The sequence below is a fragment of the Caretta caretta genome, chromosome 12 (genome assembly GCF_965140235.1).
Source record: "Caretta caretta isolate rCarCar2 chromosome 12, rCarCar1.hap1, whole genome shotgun sequence".
NCBI classification, from domain to species: domain Eukaryota; kingdom Metazoa; phylum Chordata; order Testudines; family Cheloniidae; genus Caretta; species Caretta caretta.
In genome coordinates, this window is record NC_134217.1 from 18,426,098 (window position 1) to 18,449,667 (window position 23,570).

General features: G+C 45.6%; 2 protein-coding genes across 3 annotated transcripts in view; one reads left to right on the top strand and one right to left on the bottom strand.

Annotated features, from left to right (window-relative positions):
- LONP2 (lon peptidase 2, peroxisomal) overlaps positions 1–5,907 on the bottom strand; it is a 93,698-nt gene extending 87,791 nt beyond the window's left edge. The window contains exons 1-2 of the mRNA XM_048817049.2: positions 5,581–5,907; positions 4,061–4,295 (exon numbers count right to left, since the gene is read on the bottom strand). Of these exons, the coding sequence (XP_048673006.1) occupies positions 4,061–4,295; positions 5,581–5,813 (468 nt within the window). The 5' untranslated portion in view covers positions 5,814–5,907. The remainder of the gene's footprint in view (positions 1–4,060; positions 4,296–5,580) is intronic.
- An 11,627-nt stretch (positions 5,908–17,534) lies between these two features.
- LOC125620853 (ATP-binding cassette sub-family C member 12) overlaps positions 17,535–23,570 on the top strand; it is a 117,547-nt gene continuing 111,511 nt past the window's right edge. For both annotated transcript variants that reach the window (XM_048817047.2, XM_075118371.1), the window contains exon 1: positions 17,535–17,605. The gene's annotated coding sequence lies outside the window, so the exon portion shown is untranslated. The remainder of the gene's footprint in view (positions 17,606–23,570) is intronic.

The window sequence follows — 23,570 nt, forward strand, 5'->3', positions numbered from 1 at the left end:
GAGACAGACTGGCCACACAGTCCGTATGCCTGAGACCCATTTATCAAAACAATTCTTGTATACCAAATTAAGCTCTGGCAATCGTAAGCATGAAGGGCTGATGAAATGCTTCAAAGACACCCTGAAATAAAATCTGTGCGAACAAAAATTTCTGACTCGACCTTTGAGCAACTGGCGATTGATCGTATTGCATGGTACCATGCAACAAGGATGCATGTCCATGACTTTGAGAAGAATTCTGTTGAGCAGCTGGAAATACAGAGCCAGGCATAAAAACAGCGTGCAACTCACGCACTACAACTAGGCAAATGACTGTGGCCAGTGTGGTAAATTCTGTTCTTCTTGAATCGATCTATGGAATCACCCAAAGACCCATTAGTACAAACTAGGATTGTCAATGTCGTCCTTGAAATCAAGATGACCAGCATCATCAACACCACCACCACACCTTTTGCAAGACATTATGCATATGCTACCAACAGGGTTGGCATAAGAACAGAAATTGATTCTACAGCTTTACTATCAAAGATTTATTATTTATCCAGTGTCTGGAAGTGTAGTAGGCTCCTTCACAGAATACAAAGAAGACACAGTCCCCGCCTCAGAGAGTTTACAATCTAAATTCAGTCAAAAATTAAACAGAGGAAAGGGATAAACATACAAGCAAGTGAAGTATATCATGTGTCTTGTTATTGCATAATTTTGGGAGGTGAAAGACTACATGTTTAGTTCTGCTCTTTTCTTTCTGCTCATCTGCTTCTTCTAGCCATGTGTCCAAGATCCACACCCTGCCTCGTTTAAAACAATACTTTCCTTCTCTACCTTCCAGTCATTTCTATCCATGTTTCCATCCTAGATTTTCAAATGAGGAGGAGGATTACATCATGAGGGAATAAACCAAGGGAAAAAAACAAGTCAATCTTAAAATATTTTCAATAGTTCTATGAATCTGGAGCATCTAAAGGTAGGTTGGTGGGAGTAAGCTTCAGCTGCTGAAGTCCAGCAGAACTAGTCAAGAGAAGACTTCCCTGGCAGCCAGTCAAGACTGTAGAGGATGGGGTTGGAGGGGTTGCCATAGAGCAATGTGAGTCACTGCTGACTTCAGTATGCCCAGGGCTCAATATGCCTGCTCAAACATATCCTTTTCTTTTAGCAGAGCTCATAGAAAGGCTCAAAAAGACATGCTGTAGCACACAGATATAAAACATTTTTAAATGTCGACAGTATCTGTTTGCTAGACTTGATGTCAAAATCTAGAATGATCACGGACAAGAAAACAAAACCAATTCTCCCATTTTTGGGATAAGCAAAAAACACTTTAGATCTCAGTGCTCCTAGTGCAACCTATAGGAAGTTGTTGCAAGGTGGGGGAGAAGTTAAGCTAAGTCTTTTTCTTCTATTTAGTTTTTCCAATTTATTTATTTTTCCCTTTCAACAAACCTACTCAACATACTTTTTCCCCTTCTGTAAATGGAGTCTGCTAAGACACCACCACTCACTTCATTCAAATTTTTCTACCAAACACTTCTCCCATGGTGCCCACAAACGTAAAAACAATAATTAAAAAATAACCACCCACTTTATACTGTCAACGCCACCTGTGGAAATCAGCCCTTCACCAAGGCCTAATCTGAAGACAACATGACTATTCAGTTGCAATTTGGCTTAGAGTTCTTTTATTACTTGAATGATGCAGGAGATGGAAAGAACCCTGCTTGACTCTGAGGAAATTAGATATAGAAATCTGTGTAAAACAATGAATATGGAACCCCACAATGCCATTTTTCATTACTTTCCAGGAAAGAACCACACTTTAATACCACCAGCTGTGAACCTCTGTTATCACATTCCATTCCAAAGACAGCACCTCCAGCAACCTAGTGCCTCTGAACACTAATCTAGCCAACATCTTTTTTTGCAGTGTCCAAGTTTTCCTTAGCTATGTCTGATCCAAGGCCTAGATTCACCAAAGGACTTTATCTCTTCACTCCCAGAATCAAGCCCCACTGGGATTCATAAAACCCACACTTAGCTGCCGCCAAACCCTGTAGGCACCTACATTTTTGCAGCAAAAGTTCTCCCGGTGTCTATGTTTCTGCCTGTGCATATGTGCAGTGCAGCTCCCATCCAGGTATCCAAACACCTACGCCCCACAGCAATGCATGAATCAGGGAAAGATGGTGTTCCTCTACCTCAATTGCCTGTGAGATCCAGGCCGGATCCCGCAGCAGAGCTAACACGCAACAGCTGGTGGGGGAAGAAGGAGGACCTCCCTCATAACTTTTAGACCAGTTGTCAGGGTACTCACCTGGGTCAAGGAAGACCCCTGGCTCAAGTCCCGCTCTACCTGCGGGGAGCATGGATCTGAACAGGGATCTGCCACCTCTCAGTTGAGTGCCCTAACCACTGGGCTGTAGGATTTTGTGATGTGGGGCTTCCTCAGTCTTTCCTATTGAAGCCGGTCCATTGTGGATAAATAGTTTAAGAGTCACTGGAACAGGAAAACTGGACCCTGGGTCTCCCACCTGCCAGTGAGTGCTCTAACCACCAGGCTGCAAACTCATTCTCATGCTTTTTCTCTTTCTCCATCTCTCTCTGGCCCAATGATTCTTTCATTATTTAGTCACAGTAGAGACTAAGGGAGCCCCACATCAGAATATTCCACAGTGGACTGGCTAGGCCACTCAACTGAGAGATGAGAGACCACTGTTCAAATCTCTTCTCCCCCACAGGTGGACAGGGGACTTGAACAGGGCTCTCCCACATCAAGAGAGGGTTTTTAGCTACGAATCTCAAGCAGAGGCAGATGCCTCCCTGCAGCCTGGATTTAGGCAATGACCTCTCTGAGAGAGAGACAGAGAGATGCCCTCTCTTTGGCATCTTACATCAGCTAGCTCAGCCAGGGAGCCACCTAGCATGCTGGCCCTTGTTAATCCTATTTATTCTGAGTATGAAGTGTTGTTGTAGCTGTATTTGGTGCCTTAAAATAAGAGAACCATCTCCTTCCATTCGTTGTATAGGAAGCCGGAGCATTTAAACTCAGGCTTAGAGAGCCCCAGTGATTTTCTAAGCACCTTTTAGTTAGGCATGGTGATGTATCGCCACACCTAAGTTCCTTTGTGAATCTGGGCCCAAGTAGTGAATAAGGGCTAGGCCTACTTAATGTTCAAGAAAGTCTGCGATTTTATCATGAGATAACACAGGCGTTGCCATTTCCTGGTAAATGACCTAGTCCCAAATCTTGTAACAAACTGTGCATAGCACAGGATGTTCCCACATGGAACTCAGAATAGGATCAGGATCTTAGCATATAGGATCTTTCAAACCACTTGTTTTATAGCAAGAGGGTTTAAGGCAGGGGTCTCAAATTCAATGTACCTTAGGGCCAATGCCAGTCCTCAAATCCTCCCAGAGGGCCAACGTCACTCATGTTGCCCAGAACCCGCCCCCCCAAACTCCGCCCGCCACCTGCCTAAGGCTTAGGGAGGGGCCGACAGCCACTGGAGCGAGTGCACAGGAAGTTGCTCAGCTCCGCAGTACTATGCTGCTGGTGGTGGGCGGGGCCCCGGGCAGGTATGGGGAGCACCCAGGGTCAGCAGCAGGGCCAAGGGAGAGACCCGGCCCCAAAATTGCTGGAGCCCGGAGGGCCACACTGGAGAGGTTCTCAGGCCGCAGATGGCCCGTGGGCTGGGAGTTTGAGACCCCAATTTAAGGACAAGGCAGTACTCAAAATACAAACTTACTAAATATAAACAAAAACAGTTCTAGAACAGGGGTCTTCAAACTTCATTGCACCGCAACCCCCTTCTGACAACAAAAATTACTGCACGACCCTATGAGGGGGACCGAAGCTTGAGCCCACCCAAGTCCCACCACCCTGGGGGGGATGGAGGGGGAGCCAAAGCTCCATCTCCCCAGGCCAGGGGGCCGGGGGCAAAGCCAAAGGGCTTCAGCTCCAGGCAGGAGGCCTGTAACCTCAGTCAGCACTGGCAACCCCATTAAAATGGGGTCCCAACCCACAGTTGGAGAACCGCTGTTCTAAAAGATTAAAGCAACTAACCTGTACTGCATATTTGTAGAACTCTTCTGACAGCTCTCCCAATTCCTCCTCAGATTTAGTCTGGTTGGTAAATCGTTCGAGTCGGTCCAACTGTTCGACCTCAGCAATGGGATATGGTTTTTCTTTGAGCAATTGCAAGATTTGAAATCTGCAGAGGCCAGTAATTAGCAAGGTGTAATGTGGTTTAGGCCAGTTGCTGCCAACCACCTGAACTGCCAGTGCAGCAGTGCCAATCCTGAAAACATTCCAAAAATTCATGTTATTTGCAAGTATTCAGCTGAGCATTTTACCCCAACAATCAAACTAATTTACTTCCAACTTTTATATATCCAAATTTACTTCCAAATTTTATATATCAAAAATTCATACTGCATTAAAAAGAAATCAAACCGAAACCTCAAGAAACAAAGCTAACCACAATAAACATAATTTAGGGCCCAAACCTGCATACACGTATAACTTTATGAACGAGTCCAACTGAACTCAGTGGGAACTCATGTGCTTTAAATTTACTTGTGTGAGTAAGAATTTGGAAGACTGAGGTGTTGCATTTTAATATTTAAGTTCTTTGAGAGGGAGTCTGGGCCTTAGTACAATCACACACTATTGTAAGTCAGGTGCTACTCCATTTAAGGTCAATGTAATTACACTGGTATAAGTGACTTAAGTAACTTAAAATTGTCTGTAAAGTTACATTTACGGAACAGATTAAAACAAAACGTTGGCTCCTGCAACAAAAAAGTGGGAGTAGGCCCATTGATATCAATGGGCTATATACACCTTACACTTATGTACAAGTCGTCCCAATGGATGCAACCTATTTTGCTCATGAGACAACTCATGTAACTAAAGTATTCAGGTGTGTAAGTGTTTGCAGGATCCGTTCCAATCACATTACTCATTTGAATAAGAATAAGTCACAAATAAACACCATATTCTTTCAATGACCCAGGATTAATTTTTTGCAAGTTTCAGGGGGACCGAGGCTTGAGCCCACCCAAGTCCCACCACCCTGGGGGGGATGGAAAAAAAATAATGATTTTATGTTCTTCTATCCCTCCTCTAATATTTTGCCATTCTCTTTCCAACCAGTAGTAGTGTAAGGGGCACCAGGTGGGGGACCAGGCCTGGGGCAAGGAGGCCCGGACAGAGGGTGCGTGGGTGAAGGAGGCAGGGGTTGAGGACGGTGGTAGCCTGGAAGGAGTGAGTGTGGTGGGGAGAAGGCAGGAAATAGGGTGCCCAGGTGGTGGGGGGGAGGGGTGGCGGCGAGGGCAGGGAATGAGAGAGCCTGGTACAAGCCGGGCAGGCAGTGTGCGGCCGCGGCAGCAGGGCAGGGGATGCCCGGCTGGGCAGGGGGTGCATGGCAGGAGAAGAAAGGCAGGGAGAGGATGTTGGAGCCCCGCCGGGCAGGGTGTATGAGGTAGAGGGGGACCGGGCGGGCAGGGGAAGAGGCGGGGGGGGGATCTGGGGGGCCCGGCCGGGCAGAGGGGGGATCTGGGGGGCCCGGCCGGGGCCCTCACCGGTGCAGGGAAGGCAGCTCGTCGCAGTCGGAGGCGGGGTCGCTGGTGTTGGGGATCACCCCGATGATGGTGCTCTTCAGCGAGGTGCCCTTCAGCAGCCGGCTCCGCACCAGCTGCATGTTCCGCGGCGAGTCCACGCTGCTGCGCATGGTGGAGCCAGGCAGCAGGACCCCCTCGTGGGTGAGCAGCAGCGGCAGGCGGCTGGGGATCTGGATGGCGCTGCCGGAGGCCATGGCCGGGCGCCGCCGGGGGAGCAGGGCCGCAGCCGGGCAGGGCACAGTCCACAGCGCCCGCTCGCCACGCTACGGGCTGCGGGCAGGGACAATCAGCAGCCCCTGGGCGCTTCGTGCTGCCACCTGCTGGGCGCTGCGGCTGCTGCAGCCAATGCACAGACTGAGCCACCCGCCCAGCTCCCTGGGAGCCCCCATAGCCGAGGGGTCACGACCAGGGGCGGCTCTAGCAATTTTGCCGCCCCAAGCAGCCGCCGCCGAATTGCCGCCGCCCCAACAGCTGGAGCCGGCCCTGGTCATGACCATCAATGCAGAGACAAGCAGGACACGCATAAGAAATACACATTCAGGGAATGACATTAGTATTAAAATAATGCATAAAGTGAATCATGTTAAAATTAAATGCGCAGTAGTAAGTAAAATAACGCACACAATACGTTATACCAAGTGTACACTGTATAATTAATACAACGAATGGCAATACCATGTTAAAATCACTATTAATTAGGTAATATGTAGGGTGGTGATGTGTCAAAGTCCTGGGGAGATTTCAATATGAAATGAGCCAAAGTGCTAAAAAACAAATGTTCACACAGTTTTAACCAAAAATTGAAAACTTTGCCTCCTTTCCCACCCACCCCCAAATCGCAGGCTGGACATTTTTACTTTCTTCAGAATGGCCAGTTTTCCAAGAAAACAAAAAAATTCATTTTACATGTTTTGATTAAGGAAAAAACAATCCTCCTCTGAACAAATGTCTGAAAATCCTAATTTGAAAATGTCAGGGTTTTCACTAAGACTATGACGCTGACAGAACAGCCAACCTGTGTATGATGGATAACAATTTACATTACATTACAGTTGAAACCACACAATTTACTTGTGTGTGGATATCAAAGAAATGTTAATCAGGCTAATAATCTCCAACGCATTACTTTGTATTGTTAAGAATCAAAGAATAGTTGCTACATGTATTTTTACGTGTTTACCTGTATCTTTTGTTGGAAGTTTAACAATGTGATCTAGTTAGCTTGCAAACACTAAATCCTGTTCCTGTCTTATGATTCTTTATTACTCAATTCTATAGACTCAGAGATCAAAAAGATCTATTAACATCTAGATGGAGCTTGTGGAGTAATAATATGTCCTCATTTCTCTTTGAAACTTGTGATTTCACACCGTAAACTACCTGTCAACTGTTTTGATAGTTTGAATGGCTACTGCTAACTGTATTGTCTGAGAAAGGACCCATTAGGTAGAGATCAAACTGTCAGCTTGCTTTCATCAAAGCCCACATGGTGGAGTTACCTGTGAGTGTCCAGTTTGCTTCAACTATAAAAGAATCTTCTAGCCTGATCCTTTTTATCTCAGATCTACTTAAACTTTGACAGGGAAAGACTAAGCCACAGGATGGCTTACTTAGCAACAAGACTAAGCCACAATCCAGGTTTACTTTGTATTTATCCTGGAATTCTATGGAAGAATTTGAACAAATTCTACACCTAGACTGCTTATTGGAGTATAGCCTTTTAAATTGATTCCAGAAAGACTTTTACAAATCAGCAGCCTCATCATCTTTGCTATGAAACTGACCAAGGGCTTTACACACATTTGTAAGTATATTGATCTCTTAACCATATATAACTTTCTTTTATTAATAAAACTTATATTTAGGATTGGCTGTAAGCGTGTATTTGGGCGAGATCTGAAATATTCATTGAGATGGGCAATGTGTCTGTGCCTTTGGGAACTTTGGGAACTGGCAGAACTTTAAGTATGGCAAATAAGGTTTTCAGTAACCCCTCACTATATTAGACTTGGCTGTCTAGATAGGAGCAGAGGGCTGGATTGCCTAAAGGGGACAGTATTTGACTTCTGGTTAACCACTGTGGTATTACAGAAGCTGTTTTGCTACTGGCTTGGTGAATCTAATTATAGAATAAACCACCAGTTTTCGGGATTGTCTGCCCTATTTCTTGCAGCCTGCCCTGAGTTGGCATTCTAAGCATGGCCTATCCAGGCAGCATGATCACAGACCCTGAGCCAGGAAATCAATTACACAGGCTGTCTACTGACTAATAGAGGCAGTATAGCTTAGTGGACAGATCAGAGGGTTGGGACTGTGGGCAGGGCCAGCCTTAGGTAAAATGGCAGCCTGGGCAAACTTTTAGTTTGGCACCCCATTCCCCCTGACCTCCACAACTCTCCCCCACCCCCCATCATCTCCAGGCCCCACTGCTTAATTTGTTCCAGGGCTCTCTTTCAATACAAATTAAGCACCGGCTGGGCGGCCAGTGCTGACCAGGCACCCAGCTCTGAGCATTGGACGGAGTGCGTGTGTGTTGTGCTGTGTGCGAGAGAATGAGAGTGGGGGAGTGTATGTGTTGGGGTGTGTGTGCCTGAGTGTGTCAGCACGCAGTCTCTTTAAGAAGAGCATTCAGAAGCCTGAACAGCAGGGTCGGTAGCTTCCACTCTGCACCCAGAGGCACCAGGAAAGATATGCTCCCCCCGACACCCACCGGAGACCAGGTATGCAGGTGGAAGGAAGGGGACGCCCTGACATCAGCGCCCCCGCCCTGCACAGTGCACAGAAGGCAGGCTCCAGGTCTGAGATTGGCTGGGGCTGCTCCATGGTTGGGTGGAGTGGGACAGGACCAGCAGTGGCTGTAGATGGCAATGAAGCAGGGCAGTAGGGGTGGAGGGGCACCCCCACTTCAGAGGAGTTACCTGGCTGGTCCATCTGCCCCCTGCAGCTTGGTCCATCCCTCCTCTCCAGACACTGCTTGCGCCTGCCTGACTACCTCTAAGCCCTACTAGCTGTGGGCAGGTCAAGTGGGTGGGAGGCACCAGCATGGTGCTCTTTTGAGTACCACGCCCTGTGGGGGGCCAGCCCGCTCATCCCTAAGGTCAGCCCTGACTATGGGGATATAGGTTCTATTCCTGGCTCTACAACTGACCTGCTGTGTGACTTATAAATCACTTACCTTCTCTCTGTCTGTTTGCCTTCTTACACTTTGGCTGTCCCTTAGATACAGAGGGTTTCAGATGCTATGTTTTAGGCCCCGACCCAGCAAGCTGCTCTCTGCATGGACAGACTCTGTGCCCATACCACCCTGAAGTCATGCTCTTTTTGGACAGGCTTTTGAGAGGGTTGCCTACCCTTTTAGCACTCACATTGCACTAGTAGTAAAAGCAGAATAAAAAAAAATGCACCATGGTTAGCAAAAGGAAATTATGTGTAGGTATTTAAATGGTGCAGCAGACATGTGGAAAGACCCGGGTTTCAAAGTAAAGTGCTGCTTTTTCTATTTTATAATTGTAGGTCACATCACTTAATGCCATACCTCACATCTGCCAAACTTGCAAGTAGCTTCTAGTCTTGAAGCTTTCTGAGTGTTGCTACAGCTGTCTCGGCCACCAGATGTCAGGCCAGCACCTACAATTAATTTATATTGTTTTTGTTAAAGGGAGACAAAATGTACTATAAATAAATGCAAAAAGAAAAGGAGTACTTGTGGCACCTTAGAGCTCACGAAAGCTCATGCTCAAATAAATTGGTTAGTCTCTAAGGTGCCACAAGTACTCCTTTTCTTTTTGCGAATACAGACTAACACGGCTGTTCCTCTGAAACCTATAAATAAATGGTCTAACATGGGGATGGAAGTTTATACAAACAAGATATTGTCTTATGAACTGTCACACTTAACAGAAGTGACTCCTCTGTTTCATGGTCTCTTGCTCACTCTTATTATGGATTTCAGAGTAGCAGCTGTGTTAGTCTGTATCCGCAAAAAGAAAAAGGAGTACTTGTGGCACCTTAGAGACTAATTTCAGAGGAACAGCCGTGTTAGTCTGTATTCGCAAAAAGAAAAGGAGTACTTGTGGCACCTTAGAGACTAACCAATTTATTTGAGCATGAGCTTTCGTGAGCTACAGCTCACTTCATCAGATGTATACCGTGGAAACTGCAGCAGACTTTATATACACACAGAGAATATGAAACAATACCTCCTCCCACCCCACTGTCCTGCTGGTAATAGCTTATCTAAATTGATCAACAGGTGGGCCATTTCCAGCACAAATCCAGGTTTTCTCACCCTCCACCCCCCCCACACAAATTCACTCTCCTGCTGGTGCTAGCCCATCCAAAGTGACAACTCTTTACATAATCAAGTTGGGCTATTTCCTGCATAGATCCAGGTTCTCTCACATCCCCCCCACCCCCATACACACACAAACTCACTCTCCTGCTGGTAATAGCTCATCTAAACTGACCACTCTCCAAGTTTAAATCCAAGTTAAACCAGAACATCTGGCGGGGGGGGGGGGGTAGGAAAAAACAAGAGAAAACAGGCTACCTTGCATAATGACTTAGCCACTCCCAGTCTCTATTTAAGCCTAAATTAATAGTATCCAATTTGCAAATGAATTCCAATTCAGCAGTTTCTCACGAAAGCTTATGCTCAGATAAATTTGTTAGTCTCTAAGGTGCCACAAGTACTCCTTTTTCTTATTTTGGACTAAATCCTGCCCTATGCTGTTCAGGTGTGGAAAGGGCACAAGGAGCCTCTTTTCTTATGCAAGTAGCAGGACAGGAATTCTCTGAAGTGCTTCAGACAACCCTGAAATGTACTGATGACCTATGCACCACCTCTTGTGCAAAGTGAGGGCCCATGGGTTAAACAAGTTATCCAGCTTCCCAGCAGGCGAGTCTAGACAGCACTAGTTGGAGGAACACTGCAACTGCTAAAAGAAGCCACAAAGTGCAGTACTACACAAGTACATCCCTTCAGCCATCCCCATGGAATCCTGACCTAGCCAATAGTAGGTTTTTTCCAGAGGAAAAATGAATCTGTGTTCCCCTTTCCTGTGCCAACTAGTCCATGATTTAGTTATACACAATAAAAAAATCCTTTGAGGTTTTCCACAGAGCCCACTACATGCTGAGACTGGATTCTGTGTCTTAACAAGTGCTAGGATCAGGGCCTTATTGTACAACATTTTGATTTAAGGAACTCCAGATCTTTCAGGAAATAACTGCGTCACTCTCCTCCCTCAGTTATCGCTACTCTTGTTCCATATTTCCAGCTACTATTTTCTTTCACTAGAAACAAATCCCTAAAAATAAATGTGAAGAAAAGAGAAAGTGCAATAAGGCCGATGTGGCTTGGTTTTCATCAGTATTGCATTGGCCTCTCAAGGCCTACTGATGGAATGTTGGTATATGACAAGCTTTGGCCCCGATCCCGCAAAGTTCCACCAAAATGAGTGGTCCAAGCTCCCAGATAAGATTGTTGGATTGGGCCCTTGAAATGCCTCATTCAGCACGTTCTTTGCTGATGTAAAAAAAATGCAATGTCAAAATGCCTGTTACCTGACTCCTTGTTAATTACTGACTTTGATAGTGTACTTTGAACTACCGCTTTTCTGTACAGAGGTAAAATCTCAGTGGTAACAGAAATGTTTATACTAACTGATGTCTTACAAATTTGCTGCAATAGCCACAGTGCAAACTAACTTGTTTAGCCACAGTTTATTAACCTCTTCGTAGCAATCTTGCATTCAACTTGAAAATGCCAAACTAACAGGACATATTTAAATACATACAAGAGATTCCTGTGGCCAAGTAAGATGTTATTGCTCATAAGGATACATCTCTTCTCCAACCCCCACCTCAAACATTTAAGCTGGGCTGTGGGCAGGGCTGGATTTAGGGGCAGGCGACCCACGTGACCTCCTGGGGTGCTGGGCTTGAAGGGACGCTGGGCTTGGGGTGCTGTAGAAAAAATAAGGTATTCAAAAGTTTAATAAATGGAAGGGGTGTGTGCGCAAAAGACACTCCTTGCCTGGGGCACCATTTGGTCTAGGGCAAGCTCTGGCTGTGCGGTTTTGTAAGGGACAAGGAGGGAGGTTTTCAAACCTGCTAGTTAGCCCACTAAGCATCTTCTTCAGGAAAGAAGCATTGGTAGATGTTGTTTGCCTATTTAAATATACTGTTCAATGTGGTATTTAAAAAACATGAATGCCAAAGTGCAAATTACACATAAACATGAGAAACGTTGAACTTTCTGGTATTAGACATAATAAGCATGTAAACGTATGCTTAACATTCAGAGGGGGAACGATTGGGTTCATATACATGTTTAAGCTTCCCTAATTATGTTTGTTTGGAACATAAACACAAACTAAACCTAAAGGTTAAACATTTGCTAGTGCATATTCATTTAAAGGGTTTCTGAGCCATCATTACCGCATTAAAGGAACCACATCTATCTATAGTTATTCCTATCCCTCCCCTCAATCCATTTTTTTCTCTTCCTGACAGATGGTTAGTTCCTAAGGTCAGTGAGATAGAGCTCCTCACTCAATTTTTGGGCTCTATCAATTCTTTCAAAGAGAAATAAACTCCAATTATTGATATAAAAGACTGCTTTGCTGATCTGTCTTGAACAGCTCTTCAGGGCTGGGGCTGTCTCTTACTACATGTTTGTACAAGGGTTAGAACTGTGATGGGGATTGCTGGGGTGCAGCTTGGGACTGTGGGATCACTGTGCCCCCTGAACTCTCTCCAGCCTGGGTTGTCTCTCACAATGCCTTGCTAGTGACCAGCAGCAACGCCCTACAGGTGCTGTTATCACTCAGCACAACCGCATGGGGAGACCCCACACCCAGCTTGATTGCATGAATGCTCCCAGAGCCACTCATGAATCACACAAGGAAAGGCACCAGAGCCAAATCCCCCCAGATCCTATCACTGTACCTCAGGAATATACCATCTTGCCCTGCTCAAGACGAACAGTGCAAATTTATTAATTGGTTCACTACTTCATCAATGGAAAGTGGATATACACCAGCCTTTGTAACCTGAGCAGATTTACCACACACTTCAGGCAAAGTCACTGGTAAAGATAAACAGTTAAACAAATTTACTGACTACAAAAGATAAGCAAAAAGTCAGAGTTAGTTACTAAAAGAAAAGAAAATATAAACACCGCAGTCTAAACTCTCAACCCTATTAGACTGGGCCACATCTAGATTAAGCAGTTTTTCTCACCCCACTGGATATTGCAGTCCTTAATATATAGGTTTGTCCCTTAAACATGGGCGAGCCTCCTCTGTTGGAGTCTTTAGTCTTCTTCTGAGTGTCTTAGTTGCTTACAGCATAGGTGTGGGCAGGAGAAAGGCCAAGCATGAGGCCCCTGTGTTCTGTTTTTATACCCTCAGTCCCATTTGCTTGGAGAACACAACTCCAGGCATGTCTGGGGGCATTGCTAAGTCTCCAGGCAAGGTTGAGCAATTCCCTTGGTGTGGCCTCATGCAAGTGAGTCACTGAATTGTAGCTCCCTCCCTGGACAATGGCTGTTGTTGGGTTGTTTGACACCCCGCCCAGGTATTGGTTACTTTCCTTGCTGTTGCCTCTGTGGACCTAATATCTTTCTGATTCCCCAATTTACAGCAAGTGACAACCATACAACACAATTCTCATAACTTCATATGCATTAATGATATACATATATGGATAGAGAAATGACTTTCAGCAGATCATAACTTTTCCCCTGATATCTTATAAGGCATGCTTTATATGATATCACAATTATATACAGATAAGGAATATGGAGGTTACAAGACACTCACCCAAGGTAAAGTGTGTCACAAGCACAATGGGGCCTGAGTCATGATTGGGATCTGTCACAGGGTGCTGGCCCTTTACCAGGAAGTTTGGCTCAGCCTTGCCTGTGATGTAGAAGTTGCCCTCCAGCTGATCCTGCTCTGGTGACTTAATTATAACTAGATCTCAGCTGTGAAAGGGTCAAAGAGAACTACACAGGGAAAAGAGGAGAACTCACTTAAGCAGGAAGTCCTAGATGAGAAAATTTCCTCTCTTGGGTAAAGGTCTGATGAAAATAGCCTGAAAAGGGACTACAAGGAGCATCATGGGTGGCCGGTGACCCAGCTGTTGGGGGAGGCTAGCCCCGGCCCCTCCCCTTGTGCCCAAGGCACTGCCCCTCTCCATCTGCCCCCTCCCTCTCCCGCAGGAACCCAGAGCACCCCCACCAAGTAGCCAGGACCCCAGCCCCGGTGCTCTGGGTGGCACGGATAGCCTGGTGCTCCAGATGACAGGATGGTGTGGCCAGCCCCAGCGCGCTAGGCGGCAGCACTCCCAGCAGTCGGGCAACCCGGCTAGCTCCGGGCAGCGTGGCCCCAGCAAGAACTGCCATGCCCAAGGCAGAGCGCTGGGAACCGCAGGAGGGGGCCTGGCCTAAGGGCGGAGCATGGGCAGGGCCACGCTGGGCTGTTTGGGAAGGCACAGCCTACCCCTGCTTATGATACCGCTGCCCATGAGGAGTATGTTGAGCTTCTGTGGGAAGTTCTGAAGTAGGACCTATAAGAAGTGGAGACATCCCTACAAGAAGCTGTTGGAGGTCCTGGAGAGGGAAGACGGGAAACCTGCTGGAAAAGAGGGTCTCCAAGGAAAGCCCTGAAATGCAGTCCTTGGCTTAAGGAAAATAGAACTCTGCCAGGCCTGGGACTAGGGGTGAAGAGACGGGAACATTAATGTAGTCCAAGAGGGGCAGAAGACGCATTTGTTTGGATGTTTATATGGAATTTGCTAGACTTCAGAGTAACAGCCGTGTTAGTCTGTATTCGCAAAAAGAAAAGGAGTACTTGTGGCACCTTAGAGACTAACCAATTTATTTGAGCATAAGCTTCCGTTAGCTCACGGAAGCTTATGCTCAAATAAATTGGTTAGTCTCTAAGGTGCCACAAGTACTCCTTTTCTTTTTGCTAGACTTGTTACCCTGGTAGAGGGGCTGAACTAGAAGGCGACCTGACCAGAAGGCTAGGCCACAGAAGGTATAGATAAACCATGAAGGGCTAAAGTAGGGGGCGGGGTAGCAATGAAAAGCCCTGCAGTGCCATGCTATAGCAGTAAGTGGAACCACATGCAGAACCTCTAGATGCTCTCATAAAACAATAAATAATAAGAGATGTCCGCTTAAGCACGCTCAAATAATCTTTGAGTTTCTGCCTCCCTAAACTTCTTTAGTGGCTGGCAGTACATCACTCAGTAAGTGAAGAACTAGCCCCTCACAATAAGATGTCAAAGGGATTCCTCAATTAGCTCCATAGTTTCATAAAACTTAGGACCCGAAGGAACCATTATGATGATCTAACACAGGCCAAAACAGCAATATGAGCATCAAGCCTGTAACATCTGTTTGAGCTATAGCATATCTTTTAAAGATATCCAGTCTTGATTTAAAGACTCCAAGTGATGGAGACGCTACCATAGCCCTAGATAAGGATATCTGTTAAAATGAGCGTGTTATTTCTAGTCTGAATTTGACTAGCTTCAGCTTGCAGCAATTAGATCTCATTAGCTCTTTCTACTAGATTAAAGATCTACTATCTGACTCTCTTCCCCATGGAGGTATTAGTGGAGTGTGACAAAGTCACCACTTAACTCTCTCTTGGATAAATGAAATAGCTTTAGCTTTTTAAGTCTCTCTTTGATTTGGGGTCTGGAAAACAGACCTTACATTCTTATATCCCTTTGCTGAATCCCTTCCAACTGTTTGACATCTTCTTTGAAATATGGACATCAGAACGGGACCTAGTACTCCAGTAATGGTCTCATTTATGTCATATACAGTGGTAATACCACCTCCTTACTCTTACTTGATATACCCTTTTATCTCCACGGACTGTGTTCACTCTTAGTTACAGCATTGCACTGGCAGCCCATGTTCAGCTGATTATCTACCATTATCATAGGCTCCATGGATTCATCTGACTCTATTCCCTAAAGCTGGATTGCCAGGACAATTGGGCTTGGCAACCAGAGCCTTTGCTTTTCAGGTAACCTGCTTTCTAGGGAAACTTAGCAAAATATACCAGCTGATCACCAGTTCATCTGCACCAGTGGGAGTTCTAATGTTGACAATGTTATGACACCTTCTGATGTTGTTACTATCAAGCAGGGCTAAGACTGAGCCAATATGCCATGGTACAGTGTACTGGTAGCCCTCTCACACTGCCATGATGTGCTTCAAAAATTCAGCTCCTAATTTTTTCTTTTAAAAAAAAGTCTCTAAGGGCTTGTCTACACTGGCAATTAACAGCGCTGCAACTTTCTTGCTCAGGGGTGTGAAAAAAACACACCCCTGAGTGCAGCAAGCTGCAGCGCTGTAAAGCGCCAGTATAAACAGTGCTCCAGCACTGCGCCGTGACCACACACGGCACGTTAAAGCACTGCCGTGGCAGCACTTTAGTGTTGCCAGTGTAGACTAGCCCTAAATGTTACGGTAGCAAAGAAACATTGAGATCACATTTTTCAGATCAGCTGATGCAATGGGTCTGAAACAATAGCTCTGAGAGGTGTGCGCTGCCCCTTTATCTCAATGAGGTATTAACTCAGGTGCCCAGTAATGATATTGTCAACATTGTTAGCTACCTGCTCATGAAAGCATGCAAGCAAGGAGAGGAAAGATCACATCCTTACAATATCCTCAAAGTGATACTTAATTTTGGCACTATCTGTGGGTGGTATCTGGGAGCTACGTCCACTTATTCTTCCCCCCCCCCCCAAGTTAAAGGAGCCAAGCAGGGATCTGAGTCCCACCAAGGAAGAGCCAAGCCCAAGGAGAATATCTGGGGATCTAAGTACCACAAAGGGGAAGCCATGCTTGAGGAGCCCAGGACAGTCTATTGACACATTCAAAGCATGCTGAAGGGGACCAAGTTTGAGGAGCCCAGAGAATAGAACAATCATATTTTGAATCTCTGCACAATCTACCATGAATAGTACCTCATTTTGGTTGACTCAGATGGGTGAGGCTTATTCTGTGGGCAGAGCTTGGAAGAATATCACTACTTTTACCGCCCCCCAATTTGCTACCATGTCACTTAAACCTCTGGAGGAGCTGGCAACCCTACCAATGCAGAGGCTCCCAGAAGAAGCTTGCACTGGCTGGCCCCATATAAACAAAAATTGCTCTGGCCAGATTTAGGAACCAGTTCAGCAAGATATTAAAACCACATACTTAATCTTAACCATGTGAGTAGTCATACTTCATGCGCTTAATTGCACTGTTGGATAAGGCACAAAATGCTGTTGAGCTGGCCTCCCCTTGACACCCACGTCCACTGTGAAGCCTACAAGAAACTAGCCAGCTTAGATATCTATTTATTTTATTCCTTTTAAAAATTAACTTCTTTACTCCACTATGCTGTCCACTTTACTTCAAAGTGCATGCTCAGCCCCTCTGAAAACCAGGGTTTGATGTCTCATATTGGCCACTCAAAATTAAGATCTAATGAATACTTCTGAAAATTTGGACCTAAGACTTGCTCAAGTCACACAGAGGGTCAGAGCCAAGAAGAGGACCCAGAAATCCTAGTTCTTAGTTCTCTGCTCTGATTCCTACCTCCTCTATTTCCCTTACATAGTACCCCTAATACTACATATAGCATTCTTGATTGTACCAGATTCATAAATCCGCCTAGACTTGAATGTAAATACTTGCATGGGTAAGGTGAATAGGATGTACATTTTCTGTGGCTCTACAGAAATCTTCACAAGCTTTACATTGACTTTTATAAGAGACACATTTAGTTATATAAGTGCTTTATCTAGAATTACACAGGACTGTCTACTCTAACCTTTAGACTAATTACACTCAGAAATTGCTGCAATACTGCCATACATAAAAACATTTGCCACAAGAACTTTGTCCTTTGCATAGAAATTCCTTCAACAGGACAAGCCAAACTCTTCTAACTCACATGATACGGTAAGCTTCACTTTTTTATGTGTGCACTATAAATATAAAGTTTGAATGATTGTGAGATTATTCTGCAATAAACTGCATATTATATATGATAGTATAATGGTATCAAACTTTTTTCCAGATTCATGTTCCATTGAGTTTTACTATGCAGACATAGATTAGGAAGAAAAATGACATAACTTTGTCAGTTATGAAAATACTCTATTTCATGAAAAGCTATATTATAAGTAACAATGTAAATGAAAACAGATCATACACTGTGCAATGCTTCCACCTTATTTCTTTTGAAGTGCAACCTTTAACTATTTTGTACCCATTGCTACTCTGAGTAATTAATTCCTCTCATTAATAGAAAGGACAACAAGTCAAATTTTTTATATGCAGTAATGTATACTATCAGATAGGGACACCTTATTACTGGACTGTGGTAGATTTAACTGAGTATGTCTTTTGAAATGATAATTACAGCTGATAGTTTTATTTTAATATATATATATATATATATATATATATATATATATAAGTAAAATAAAACTAAGTGTACATTTTACTTTAGGATGCAAGACTTTATATTGTTGAAAAATCTTTTGAGAAAAGTGCACACAATTAAACAGTTTCATGCTGGATGAAGTTAGCTGTTCCCTGGGGCTCACTGTAGACCGTCACATATGATACTATTTTTTATTAAAGTTATTGCAATGTGAGCTCCCTATCCAGCCCCAGAACCTTTCTGCAGCTGCTATCTTTATTCTACAGGTGCATTTCTTCCTTAGTGGGTGCAGAGCCATTCCACAACAGCCACCAAAGCTCCAGCCCATACAGGCTAGTCCCAGCAACCTATGATATCACAGCTTTATAAACTCCACCGTATTATAATATGCATATAAAGACACTTTATTCCAAAACAAAACTGTCTTTCTTCCTCTACTAACGAGAGTTTCCCAACCCCCACCCTACACAATCATACATCCTGATCTTCCTAATATCTATCTCACTGTAACTCTCAATTCTCCTCTCCTGCGTTAGATGCTAAGGTGCTTTTCCGCTCTTCCATTTACCCAGTCAGGCTCCTCTTGATGGACATGATCCTCACCTTGCTTTCATTAGGTGTCTCCTTACTAACACACCCAAAAACTCCCAGTTTCTTTTCCCCAGGCAAAACCCCAATCTGTAAGTGAACTTTTTTTTTTTTTTTTTTTTTTTTAAACTGTGTTACTACTCTGCATCCTACTGACCTTTGCACACATTATTGAAGCCTGGACTACACTATGAAGTTAGGCCGATGCAAGGCAGCTTGTGGTCAAACTCGTTGTGCATGTGTCTTCACTGAAATGTAGCTCCTGCCAATATAAGTGTCCCCTTATGCCTATTTTAGAAACACCACCTCCCTAAGCAGCACAGAGCCAAGGTCGATGTATCTACGTCAATGCAGTGTGAGTGTAGATGCTGCATTACTTATGTCGATCATTGCTGTCCTCCAGCACCTGTCCCTCAATACCCCACACTGACTGCTCTGGTTACCATTGTGAACGCTACTGCCCAGGGGTTACCGAGACCAGAAGCCGCCCTCCCCCCTTTAAGACCCTGTGAATTTTTGAAATTCCTTTTCCCAATTGCTTGGCTTGGCAAGCACACCTAGCAACTCTCCATTGTTCAGTGCAACTGCCCCGCTGACCATGCCAGCGACCTGCTCCAGACGTGCTCTGCTTCGGAGTAGACAGGAGGCATCGGATCCCTTGGGGAGAAGAGGCTGTACAAGCACAGCACCAAACCAGCTGCAGAAATGTGGACATGGACAAGAAGATTGCTCAGGGGAAACCAGAGAAGGAGTAGGACAGGAACCACCAGCAGCGCTGTGTCAAAGCCAAGGAGCTGTGGCAGGCATATCAGGCGGCCAGGGAGGCTAACAATCAATCTGGTGATGAGCAGCTTGCCATACTTGGTGGAGATCCCATCACCGCCCCCAGCAGCACCCGTGGATAACTCAGAGGAGCATAAGTCACAGGCTCCTGCCGTCAACAGCGAGGAAGAGTATGAGGGACAGGCGATCGGGGGATCCAGGTGCACAGCAAGCCAGCACCTATTTTTGACTCCACCGCAGTCCAGTCAGTTGAGCACAGGCAAGCCCGATCCAAGGGAAAGCACCTCGAGTAAGTCAGTGGTTTAATGTTAAATAACAACAAGGATGCCCCCCTCCTCAAAGTAGCACATCTTTTTATGTATTGATTTACTCATGCTACAAGAGGTAGTGGTACAACCAAGAGAGGTAGAGTTCTTTCCTTTTCATTCCCCTCCAGAGTTAGGCTGGTGGGGGGGGGGGGCGGGGAAGAGGGGGAAAGAGCATGCAGAGCAGTTTGTGTACGTGCACAGGGATGTCCTGTGAATCCTCAAGAGATCTCAATGAAACTTTCATAGAGGTATTCCACAATCCTCTGCTGAAGGGTTTCTAGGGAGGGTTGCCTTATTTCTGCCACTCAGTGATAACTTCAGCAGGACCATTGCAGTACACAGTCTAGCCACATACGGACCTGGGTGGCTTTCGGATCCCAGCCGCAGCTCTCTGCCTTTGTTACCCTCAGGTGTGAGATATCAGGTAAAATCACCACCGCTTGTGGAAAATGGTGCCAAGTATTCAGTGCCATTGCCCTATACTACTATAATCATGCAATTGAGCAATTCCCACCTCGTTTCCCCAGCCCCTGGAGGTCCATGCTCACGTTGGCTGGTGCTGTAACTGATGCCAGGCACAAGCTATACCAAGCAGATGTGAGAATGCAGTGCTTAAAACTTTCAGGTAGCCGTAGCAGGGTGAGACTCACCAGTGTGGCGCCTCCTGCTGGTCGTCTTAGGAATTAGCTCTTTCCAGCCTTCGGTGCGCCTTCTGCAGGCTGGTGTCTCACCTACCACTGGCCCCGTGTCCCTCCCGAACCCCGGTGCTCTTTTCCTCAGGGTTCTGCCCCTTGGCAGTGCCCCCACACTCTGGGTCTCCCCTCCCAGGGGAACCCCCAACCCTCTAAACCCACCTTGTCTCAGTGGCTACTGCCAGTCATCATCAAGCCCCCGCTCACTGTGGCAGACTGCAGTATAATGGCCACTCATCACTGGCAAGGGGTTAGGACCGGCTGCCTTTGCCTGTCCTCAGGCTGCCCCTCTGCAGCCCCAGTACCTTTTGGCCTTAAACAAGGCCTGCAGCCTGGGGGTTTACCAGGCTGGAGCTCCCCAGCTCCATTTGCTCTTCCCCAGCACTAGCTCCACTTTAGGTACCTTGCACCCAAACAACTAGCTCTTCCCACTCCAGGGCTAGAGTGAGACTCCTACAGCTCCTGGCCCTCAGCCCTCTTATAGGGCCAGCTGTGGCCTGATTGGGGCATGGCCCCAGCTGTGGCTGCTTCCCCCAGTCAACCAAGCTGTTCCCAGCCACAGCCCTCTCCAGGTTTTCTTTTACTATTGGCTCTTCCAGGGCTGTTTTAACCCCTTCAGGGCTGGAGTGGGGTGACCACCCCACTACAGGAGCATTAAAGACAATAACAGCTTCACATACCATGGCCAGGTAGAGCACACTACAAGAACACCACATGCTACTCTGGCTCACTATGAAAATGGTCTTTCAAAGCCTCCCTGAGCTGCATAGCTCTGTGTTGTGCTCTTCTAATACCCCTTATATCTGGCTGTTCAAATTCAGCAGAGAACTGCTCCACCTCAGCAGAAGCTTTCCCCCTTTTGCTGCACAGATATTATGCAGGACACAGCAGGCAGCTATAACCATTTGGATATTTTTCTCACTGAGGTCCAATGCCAGTGACCCTTCAAACAACCAAAGGCACATTCAACTGTCATTGTGCACCTGGTAGTTGAATCTTTTCTCAGTGCTGTCAAGGTAACCAGTGTACAGCTTCACGAGCAAGGGGTAGGCTGGGTCACCCAGGATCACTACTGGCATTTCAACTTTGCCAATGGTAATCTGCTGATTGGGAAAGAAAGTCCCTGCCTGCAGCTTTCTGAACAGTCCTGTACTGTATTCTAAAAGTGCAAGCATCATGCACCTTTCCTGAGCAGCCGACACGGAGGTGAGTGAAGCATCCCTGGAGATCCACCAGCACTCGCGTAAGCATAGAAATGTGGCACTTTCTGTTGATTTACTCTGAGGCAAAGTGATCTGGTGCCAAAATAGGTATATGCGTGCCATCTATCTCTCCACCATAGTTTGGGAACCCCATTGCTGCAAATCCATCCACTATGTCCTGCACATTGCTGAGAGGTCACAGTCCTATGTAGCAGGAAGCGATTAATAGTCCTGCACATTTGCATGACAGTGGAGTCAGCGGTGGATTTCCTGACTCCAAAATGATTCCTGACTAATCGGTAGCAATCTGGTGTTGCAATTTTTCACAGTGCAATAGCCACTTGCTTCTCCACTGTTGGTACGGCTTTCATTTTGGTATCTCTACACTGGAAGACTTAGGTGAGCTTGGCACACAGATTCAGGAATGCGACCTTGTATATCTGAAAGTTCTGCAGCCATTGCTCATTATCCCAAACTTGCATTATGATGCGATGCCCCCAGTCAGTATTGGTTTCTCAGACCCAGAACCAGAGTTCCATTGTCTGCAGCTGCTCCATGAACACCACCAACAACCTTGAATTGTTTCTTGCTATGACCCATAGCAACCTGTCCTCCAAGGAATCATCATGTTCCCGTGTCTCTGCTTGTGGCTCTTTAAATACTGCAGGATTGTGTGCCATGTGCTTGCAATGCTCATGACAAGCATGCAGAGCGTTGCAGGTTCCATGCTTCTGTCAGAGACGTGGACAGCGAGGAAGACCACATGAGTTTGTGGAATACAGATGACATTATGGGATGGAAACAGTTGCAAACTAGGAAGTTGACCCCATGCTGCCCGTCAGTCCTGCATGACTCGTTTCAGTCCTATCAATCATTGCCAAATTTCTCAAAAGACAGTGTGCTGGATGGTGGTTAGTTGCACAGTGGGATTCCTACCCATGTTACATCACACTCTGCATCAATACAAGTACTCCTGGTGGGTATGCACAGTGCCGCCACAAAGAGCAAAGTATGCATGCACACAAGCAATATACTAACTGCGTCAGCTGTATGCCAGTGTAACTTGGGTCAACATAAGTTTGTAGTGTAGACACGGACTCTGATGGTCTCCTTTGGGAATTACATTCCTCTCCCCTCTCTAGACTGCTGGATTAATCCTGTGGAGTTAAGATAAAGCAAGCTAAGGCCACTTGACTTCTGGATGAGAGCAACCACACAGAGGTTTAATGCACTTTAATTTCATACCTTTAGTTAATTTGTCTTAACTTTCCGGCATCTCTAGTAAAAGAAGCAGTTAGAGGCAAAAAGCCATCCTTTAAAAAGTTAAAGTTAAATCCCATTGACAAAAATAGAAAGGAGCATAAACTCTGGCAAGTAAAGTGTAAAAATATAATTAGGAAGGCCAAAAAAGAATCTGAAGAACAGCTAGGCAAACACTCAAAAAGTAACAGCAAAAAAATTTAAGTACATCAGAAGCAGGAAGCCTGCTAAACAAACAATGTGGCCACTGGATGATCGAGATGCTAAAGGAGCACTCAAGAGAAACTATACAAATTTTTTGCATCGGTCTTCATGGCTTTTGTAAAGAGAAATCATGCCTCACCAATCTAGTAGAATTCTTTGAGGGGGTCAACAAGCATGTGAACAAGGGTGATCCAGTGGATATAGTGTACTTAGATTTTCAGAAAGCCTTTGATAGGGTCCCTCACCAAAGGCTCTTAGGCAAACTAAGAGGGAAGGTCCTTTCATGGACCAGTAACTGGTTAAAAGACAGGAAATAAAGGGAAGGAATAAATTATCAGTTTTCAGAAATTGAGAGAGGTAAATAGTGGTGTCCCTCAAGAGTCTGTACTGGGACCAGTACTGTTCCACATATTCATAAATCATCTGGAAAATGGGATCAAC